We start from the raw sequence: 9,156 nt of genomic DNA, 5'->3' as shown, positions 1-9,156 counted from the left end.
TTTTTCCTTAAGACAATGTTGGTTGCAGCATCAAGAGCCACAGGTTTCCTTCAGGAAGACATCAAGGTCAGAAGGCTTCCAGGGAGAGGGGCAGGAGCACCTTCTGTTAACCTCTAAGAGTTTTGGGAGAGAGATCTTTGTGTTTCCTCTGGATACAAAACCTCTGGATCAAACCAGTTTTTTCATGTTAGATCTGTTTTTCATGATATTGCCATGCCCCTAAAACTTCTAAGGTACAAACACATTAAAAGCTGGGGTAATCATTAGGATATGTGGATTGGAATAAAACAGGATGCAGACACAAATCCAAAGCTATTTTAAGGCTTGTGGTGGTAACAAGAAACTGCAGAGATCCGAGCAGGAGTTCTCTCGCTGCCTCTGGCGAAATGCCCAGTTAAGCCCTGACAACACTCGAGATTTTCAAAAGGGAATTTTCTGTGATTATAGCAGAAAACACACTTGGATGCTCTCACATCTTACTTTGTGCACCACTTCATCAGAAAGCAGAGGGCTGGGCTTATTCCTGTTATTAAATGACAGAATTATCATCTTCTGAGCTTCGCTGTCACTGATTTTTAATTTACATTTTACATTTGGATGCTGGGGAGGGACTCTTCGTCAGGCACTGTAGCAATAGGACAAGGGGTGATGGGTTCAAACTGGAACAGGGGAAGTTCAGGTTAGAGATAAGGAAGAAGTTCTTTACTGTGACGGTGCTGAGGCACTGGAACAGGCTGCCCAGCGAAGCTGTGAATGCTCCACCCCTGGCAGTGTTCAAGGCCAGGCTGGGCAGAGTCTTGGGCAACACAGTCTAGTGTGAGGCATCCCTGCCCATGGCAGGGGGTTGGAACTGGGTGATCTTAAGGTCCTTTCCAACCCAAAGCATTCTGTGATTCTATGATTTCAGATGCAGGTAAATAGTCATTGTCACAGTAAGGTTTCTGCTGAAGTTTGACCAGAGCAACTGTTCTAAACTATCAATTACACATACCAAAATGCAAATACTGAGACCAGCCCCATCCTTCCTAAACTGATCCCAAACAAATACATTTAAAAATGCACAACATGATGTCTCACAGGCTTGTACAATCCAAAAGCAGAGAGCTGGAAATGCAACTTGATTCTGAACCAAATTGTGCTTTAGCATGTGCTGTAGGATAATTGAGTTGTCGTTTCAAACCAGAAACCGAGTACAGGGAGAATTTAAAAAACACTGACCTTTCTTTGCTAGATTACTGTTGGGTTCATACTTCTCAATCAGCTGTTGAACTTGTTCTTGTTTTAATGGTGGATAGAGGATTTCATTTAATCGTGGATCACGTTGCTTAAGATTGATAAATTCCATCATTTGATCAACAGTAAGGTATGGTTTGCTCTTGGCACCACTAGAGAAAAATTAAAGCAACAGCAAAGCCATTTAAATACATTTCCTTGAAATCTTGTTCAATGTAACTTCCCAGGGAAACAAACAAGATTCAAACGCTCCTACAACAAAAACACTGTCCTGCTGTGCCTCTGGACTAATTTACTTTGCCAGCATGCAACAACAAACATCCTTCAACAAACATCCAGGAGTAAGACTTTTAAAAGCGTTCAGCATTACTGACATCAATGGGAAGAGTCAGAGCAATGCTAAAAGCTTTTCATTCCTCTGAAGTCCTAGAACTAAGTGATTTAAAAGAGTAAAAGAGAAAACGACGTGGAATTCAATCCTCAGCTTATTCCTGGCTCAACTATTGGTTTTGCTGCTGAATAACGACAGCCCCGATTTCATTATTCTAGTATTTGCTGGGTTTTTTTCTCTCTTTTTATAAACCTGTTAAAAAATGCCAGGCACTCTGCAAAGCAAGCACGAAAGATGCCTATATAAAGAGTTAGTAAAAAGAGCAGTGTTTGGGTATAATTGGTACCCAGATGGAGACCCAGGAAGCCTCCAAGCCAGGTGACGTGCTGAGGGTTGTCTACAGCACTTGTGACTGGCCTACTTCTGCTCTGAGAGACAGAAAGAGAAGTCTACTCCCAGGTTCAATGGGAGCAAACCAGGCCAAGGCTGCGTCCCTCTGAAACCTCAGCTTAGAGAAAAAGAGTGTAAAAGGAGTACATAAGCACACTCATGCTGTACAGGTAAGTTCACTCATTGCTTTGGTGGTCTTGGGATGCATTTTGGAAATCACTTTGCTTTCATATTGCTTCCCATTCTGATGTCATTGCTCAGGCTCTGCTGAAACTGGGAAGTACGATGACTTGCTGCAAGGGGCAGAAAGATCACAAGTTACACAGCTTGTAACTGAATGGATGAAATCAGTTGTAGCTGGTTGCTAATTTAATTTCAGGGTGTGAATTCATGATGCACAAATCCTAAAAGTTACTGCATTTTTTGCAACTCCTAATGGAGCTTTTGGGGGTGATTATACATATTCTCATGCCTATTGCATGTTGTTACTGCTTAATACTCTTTTTACTGTCATGGAAGCCTACAAAAATCGAATCCATACAGAAAAACAAGACCCTGCAGTTCTGCTCCTCTAGGAACAAACTACTTTAAAACTCCAGCAATTAGAAATGGAAGCAAAAGCCTGGGAAAGAACCCTTGATCCAAGGTTAAATAACAGCCCTGCTTGACATTGAAATCTGTTCTTGGCAATCACGGCATGCTGCTGGAGTCTTAATAACCCACTTCGCCATCCCCATCCCCAGAAAAATCAGTGAAGGTGTAAATAAATAATGAGTGTCTTTTCTTACAACTCCGAAAAGATGTGGTCGATCTCAGGCCGAGGGCAGAGGTTGTTCAAGAACACCCTGTACACGTCTGGTGTGAAGTCATCTTGAGGGATTGAATCATTCTGTGAAATGGGGAAAAAAATCAGTGAAAGAACAATACCAACATCTATATGTTCTTTGTAAACAGATCACTCAGTTCTGTCCTGCTTCTGATTTCCTTCCTGCAACCTAGATGAGCCCAGATTTTGCAGAATAATAAATTCCCCTGGATAACAGAGCAGCTTAGAGAGTACGTCTTCACAGAACATACAAATAAGTCTTATCCTCTCAGTTTCCGTAAGGCAAATTTATCACTTTCTCTGAGCACCTGTAAAGAAAAAAGGAAGGACATCTCCCCATCTAACCCCCTTATCTATAGCATAAATAGGTATTTCAGTCCTGATGAAGGCTCTGAGCTCCCTCCCAGCAGGGTGGCTGGCCAGCAAAGCTCAGCCCATGTGCTTCAGTGAGCATAATCACTGTGAAGCTGTGGCTGCCCCATCCCTGGCAGTGTTCAAGACCAGGTTGGACACAGGGGCTTGGAGCAACCTGCTCGAGTGGAAGGTGTCCCTGCCCGTGGCAGGGGGTTGGAACTGGATGAGCTTTAAGGGCTTTCCAACACAAACTATTCTATGATTTTATGAAAGCAAACTAGCACAGAAGCTTGTATTTTGTGCAGAGAAAGCCTTAAATAAAGGAACAAGAAAAAGGAAAACACAAAAAACATCCGATGCAAATACTGAAAATCTGATTTTTGAGTTTCCTCCACACAAGCTACCTTTATCAAAAGCTATGACATGTAGTCTCCAGTAGCACCATGGGCCCATGTGACACCTCTCCACAGCTCCAAAATAATGTCCAAATCTGATAAACTGGAGGAGGAAGATTGTAACTTGGACACAAAGCCACATGCTTTCAAACACCATTGAACCTGGTCGTCTCAGAAACAAACTGTTGATAAGGGAAATCATTGCTTTTACTTATTCTGCCTGTTTAATGCTGTTGCCAAGGGAACCAGAAGCATTGTGGCAAGCCTTTGTTAGATGGAAAGAAACTTTTCTTATTTTTCCTGCTTTAGGTTAAATTAAATAATGAATGGACGCCACAGGGATCGCTTTATCTCTCTGTTCATCTATGAAGCCTTTAGAGGCCCAAGTAGATTCTGTACTGTGACCATAGCTCTGCAATCACTGACTGAACCTGACCCAGCTCATGCTCAGACCGAGTTGGGCTGTTTTGCTGTGCACCTGGGTACCCATCTCCAGGCTCCAACCATCTAAAGTCACCAACCACTAGCCCCTTGTGCCTTCCTCTTATTGCCATGTGAGTGGCTGCAGGGTGAGCTGGTTCTAAACTTACCCAGCCAAAACAACCCCACGAACTTCTCTCTGGGATCAGGTAACTCACCAATAGCACAACTGCTAAATCCAGTGCAAGGGGCAATGGAGAAGTTTGAAACCTGGAGTTGGAGGATGGAAATAGCTCCTTTCAGTGAGAGCTGCCATTGACACTGAACTGTGTGTGAACTGCACTCACTACACTTTAATTTGATAACTGTGCTGCTTTTTGTTAAGAGCAGCACTGCTGGTACTTGTGTTTTCCTAAAGGCCTTTGTGAATCCTAAAGCATTCACACAGCTTGTGAATATTCTTGTTAAGCTGGCACCCCACTCTCTTGTCTCTACCTATAATCCCTATTCAGCAGGGTACTGCTCCTCAGCAAGTGCTTCTCCTAAGGGCATTTTAAATGTTGGTTGTGTAATTACCACAGAATTATTCCTTTACAGGGATTTGAAGGTGTTCAACTGAACAAAATATGGGTCTTTCCCAGTAACCTGAGATCCAGGCTTTTATTTGCTACTCAGCTCCAATTCAGAAAATTATCTCAGTTTCCCAACACGTCACCAAACACGCATCCACAAAGGGGATAACGAACACAAATCTTGAAGCCTACAGAACCTTTTAATTATTAATTATTTTTATGGGTTGGAACTAGACAAGCTTTAAGGTCCCTTCTAACCCAAATCCACTCTATGGTTTCCTACCAGTAATGTAGCCAGTGGACTACAAAACAGAGAGAGCTAGATGGGAGACGAAAGCTGGTCCCAAGGGATTAAAATGCACTGCCCCATTCCTCAGCCTGGTCTAAGCAATCTACGTTTCAGTGGAACCACCCAAAAACCTTATGTGCTCATCTCTGGTTTTGAGACAAATGAACAAATCACAAACTTTCTCTACCACGTGAGAGCAAACCTAATTTCCAGCTTTGCTGAACACTGGCATTCGATTTTATTCTGTGGTTTAGACTCTGCTAATTTGAAGCACTGTTGATTTATGATTTGTCTGGTAACCTGCCTGCTTTTGTAACATCTGTATCCAGTCTGTTACATACAGTTGGCAGCAGAACAGCTAATTCAGATTATTTGCAGACGCAGGACTTGATAGCTGGTTGTGTTATTTATGTTAACAGTCAAACTCATGGGTGCTTCATTGTGAACCTCTACATTAACTGGAAGGCAGAAAACAGCCTTCACAGCCAAACAGGCAGCTAAAATAAAGCTCTTCAAATTCTATTTAAGGCACCTTTGACTAAAACCAAAACAAACAAAAAGCCCCTCCCCTTCCCCCAAAGTAGCCAAGATTTAAAGAAAATCACAGGGGAAGCAGATGCCAAACTCCAAAACTCATTGGCATATTTTAAAACTTAATTCAAACATTTATTTAAACATTCCTCTGCCTCCAGATCTACTGGACAACGAATGCTGCTGAAAATCACATCACACAGGGCTTGGATTCTACACTTGCCAGGTCCAACCCAGAAATACATTAAGTAACTAAGTCCATGTTTTGAAAATGGGCTTGACTTGGGTCATCATTGGGTGCAGTCCTGCTCAGCTGAATCAGGGCTGGAGCACTCAGCACTGCAGTGAATCCATCCCTTATTAAGGGCCCTAAATATGCAATAAAAAAGTTCATTTTTGGCATTTCTGGGGAGCCTCTCTCATGCTCTCTTCCACAGCAGGATGAAGGCAATGAGACCTCTTCTCCTCTCACATTAAATGCAACTCCTACACGTTGTCTCACGAGGTTTTCTGAGGAGCACACACACAGGGAACACGCTGAAGTGCAGGATAGTGGACGCTGAAGTTTGTACTGTCACAGAGAAGCCCATGAAGCTATAAGGTACCCTGGCAGCACAGCTCAGGCTGCCCTGTCCTCAAGTCACTGCATAAAATAGGTGAGTGACTGTCCCAACCTTGAAGCCATGAGTCAGGAAGAGAGTGATAAATGCTGACTTGGGATCTGTTTACCCATGACCACAAAAATCATTTTGTTTTTTAGGGTGATTCCCAGGTTCTGAGAGGTGCAGCAGAACACCATGTGAAATTCAGGCCCACAACCCCCGTATCTTCCTAAAGCAATGAGAGGTATGGAAACATGGGGAGAAATCTTTAGAGGGATCTTCATGAGGTATGAATACGAGAAACCAAGAAGCCCAAGCTGTTGATGTCCATGAGAGACTTTCACAAAGTCTCAGAATAACTTGGTGATTTTGTTGAGCAAGATTCCCTGATATATATTCAAGTCTTGCATGTGTTGGAGTCCAGTGCTCTTCCAAGGCTCTACAGGAACACCATTTGTCCTGCAGTACAGCAGGGCAGAAAAGCTCCAAGTTGAAGCTAAGAATTTTACTTGTTCAAACAAACAGGAACACAAAGGAGAAGAGCTGCAGCTGAAGTGCTGATTTTCTTCTGCTCTATAACCTCTATGAGATTTAGAGTTTAATGCTTCTTAAGCACTTGGTTTCTAAAACATTTTTTTTCAAAGCTGCTCAAAACAGCTTTCTCTTTGTTGCACGAAGTGTATTTCTTTTCTGTCCCAAGCACAGAAAGGATCTGCTTTATACTATGAATAATTTTCAAGATGGTATCCCAGCAACAAATATCCAGCAATATGCATGTAAAATTGGTTCTACTTAAATAAACAGCAGAAAAAGGTGCAGTTTCTTTCAAGGACTCCAGTGATGTTTAGGTTAGTCTTTTTTCCCAGAGATAGGTAGTAAACAGAAGTGATAAATCAACTGATTTCGAAAGCAGCACTTCAGAGATGTTTTGCACATCTTGTCCTGTCGGCTAACAATGAAAATTCATCCTTAAAATTATTCTTTCCATGTTTCTAACCTCATGACCTTGCTTTAGATAAGGTTATTATAATACTTTATACCTACTTTACAGATATTCCTTGAAATTTTACGGAATTAAGCTCCAAGACCTATGAAGGAAGTCTCATTGGTGAGCAGAATCTGAGGTTTGGCTTGTGAAGATCTTGTTTCATTACTTTTCTGGAGCTGTAGGAATTGGCTCTGTTAAACCATCGGGGAAGCAAATATTGAATGCATATCACAGAACAGTTTTCTACAAGAGCAAGGGATCAGGAGATGCGAGCTCTCCTCTACCACAGACTAGTTCTGCCTCACTTCTTGTCTCTCCAGATGTAGGAGTAATCCTGTAACAAGCTTTTTAGAGGAGAATCTCCACCTGGGAGGAGAGACTAAGGACATCTTCACTCCAGGGTTAACTAGAATCACCTTCTTGAGCTCATTCCTCTTGAAAAAAAAGCCTTCCTGAAGGTGAGGTACCATCCTGCAAATGCTTCAGGTTGAGAAGATATCCTGGATTAGCAGCATACAATGGCTCCATCCTCACAGCAGTAACAACTGATGCTAGAGCATTTCAACATTTACTCCATCCACCTTTCAGATAAGCTACAGTGAGTTTAAACTGTGACTTATCTCAAGCTATAGATATTTCTGTGAGAAGGAAACAGATTGCCCCATTAGCTACACCTCGAGCTAACACTGCTCTGAAATCATGCCTTGAAAATGTGCAACTGTCTTCAGAGTCTTAAATATTCTCACAGGACTCTCCAGGAGAGGCTCCACAACCCCCAGCCCTTCCATTTCATCTATTCACACTTCTTCCAGGCACTTCTGGTCCCCACACGGTATCAGATCAAAGGTACTCACATTTGCAAGTGGGTTAACAGGAACTTGTGTGGGAAAGAGACCGGCTGCTGAGGACCTACCAAGGCCAGCACAGCACGATCGGTCTCAGACAAACTGTCCTCAGTAGAGAGTAAATGCCACTGAATATAAGCAACATGTTGTAAGGCCCAGGAATAAATTCAGATGCTTACCCTGGAAGATGGAAGATTACAAGCTTCTAACGCGGTCTCTACCCGTTTTCTGTCAGCCGAAAACAAGCGGTATATGCTGCAAAATGAAGCCAAAACAGAGGGAATTAGCTTCAAGGCATGCCTTGACAGCCCATGGGGCTTAACAACTGAATAGCACTTCACAGTCTATCAGGTCTTTAGCTACTTATTTCCATTTGTTGGCTGCTCAGTAACACAAGCGAGTTTAATGGTGCCCACAATGAGTTTAACTCTACCCAACACAAGCTGCCAGTAGAGCAGATAGTTGAGAAAGTCACCACTGATTTCTTCGTATTCCCCAGTGACATGCAGTTTGAACATACTCATCCTCACAGCATGTCTCTAAGGTAAAGAAATTATGGGGTTTTTTTTATTATACACAAGTGAAACGAAGAAGGGCAGAGAAGCTAAATGTCTTGCTTGAGATGAGAAGGGCAATCTAGCTCAAAGGGTACTTGAATAGACATATCCTGATAGTCACAAGATACTCTCCTGCAGTACATGTTATAAACAGATGATCAAATTATTGTTCTAGACACAGAGGTCACATGTACACCCCAAACACATATGCACACTCAGAAATCACAAGAGATTACATGGTAAGGAGGGGGAACAGAACTTACTTCTTCAGAGGAATGCGCCCTTCTGGAGTCACCTGCAGCTTAAGTTTCGTGTAACTGTGAAGAGAAAAGCATCCTGGTTTATTCTGACAGCATCTTCAAGTACTTCTCCACCACCTTTATAGCTCAATGCTAGTGCTCTGACCACATGGAAAGATTCACTCAGCTTTTTTGCCAGTACAAAAACACATTGGGATATCATTAATACCTTTTCCTTCAACAGTAATGCAGCTGCAGTATCAAATACTGTCTGTGTTGCAACAGGACACTGTAAATAGGATTAAGGTACAAATTTATCCTCCCTCCAAGCTCCTTCTCCCCGAGGCTGCCTACCAGTCTATCAGCAGATTAGACTGCCACACAGCTACACAACTTGACTGTAAAGGTGGTTGTACTCCTCTTCCAGAGGCTGAAATTGTCCCGGGATGTTGCACACCAACATCCCTGCCTCCCTAAGCCCTCCGCAAAACACTGCTGTGAAGGTTTCTCCATTTGACCCTAGATGTCATCACTCCTCAGCTGGAAGGAAGTCAAATTGCTGGCAACTGAAATATCTCTGCACT

The 9,156-nt window shown here is 42.6% G+C and overlaps 1 protein-coding gene across 1 annotated transcript in view; it reads right to left on the bottom strand.

Annotated features, from left to right (window-relative positions):
• Positions 1 to 1,218: 1,218 nt before the first annotated feature.
• LOC104405432 (1-phosphatidylinositol 4,5-bisphosphate phosphodiesterase beta-1-like) overlaps positions 1,219 to 9,156 on the bottom strand; it is a gene marked incomplete at its 3' end in the record, with an annotated part of 148,995 nt that continues 141,057 nt past the window's right edge. The window contains exons 5-8 of the mRNA XM_010014155.1: positions 8,597 to 8,650; positions 7,956 to 8,031; positions 2,743 to 2,843; positions 1,219 to 1,385 (exon numbers count right to left, since the gene is read on the bottom strand). Coding sequence (XP_010012457.1) covers positions 1,219 to 1,385; positions 2,743 to 2,843; positions 7,956 to 8,031; positions 8,597 to 8,650 — 398 coding nt within the window. The remainder of the gene's footprint in view (positions 1,386 to 2,742; positions 2,844 to 7,955; positions 8,032 to 8,596; positions 8,651 to 9,156) is intronic.

This window comes from Nestor notabilis, unplaced genomic scaffold (assembly GCF_000696875.1).
Source record: "Nestor notabilis isolate BGI_N333 unplaced genomic scaffold, ASM69687v1 scaffold2825, whole genome shotgun sequence".
NCBI classification, from domain to species: Eukaryota; Metazoa; Chordata; class Aves; order Psittaciformes; family Psittacidae; genus Nestor; species Nestor notabilis.
Note: the sequence above shows the minus strand (reverse complement) of the source record. Positions and strands in the feature narration are given on the sequence as shown.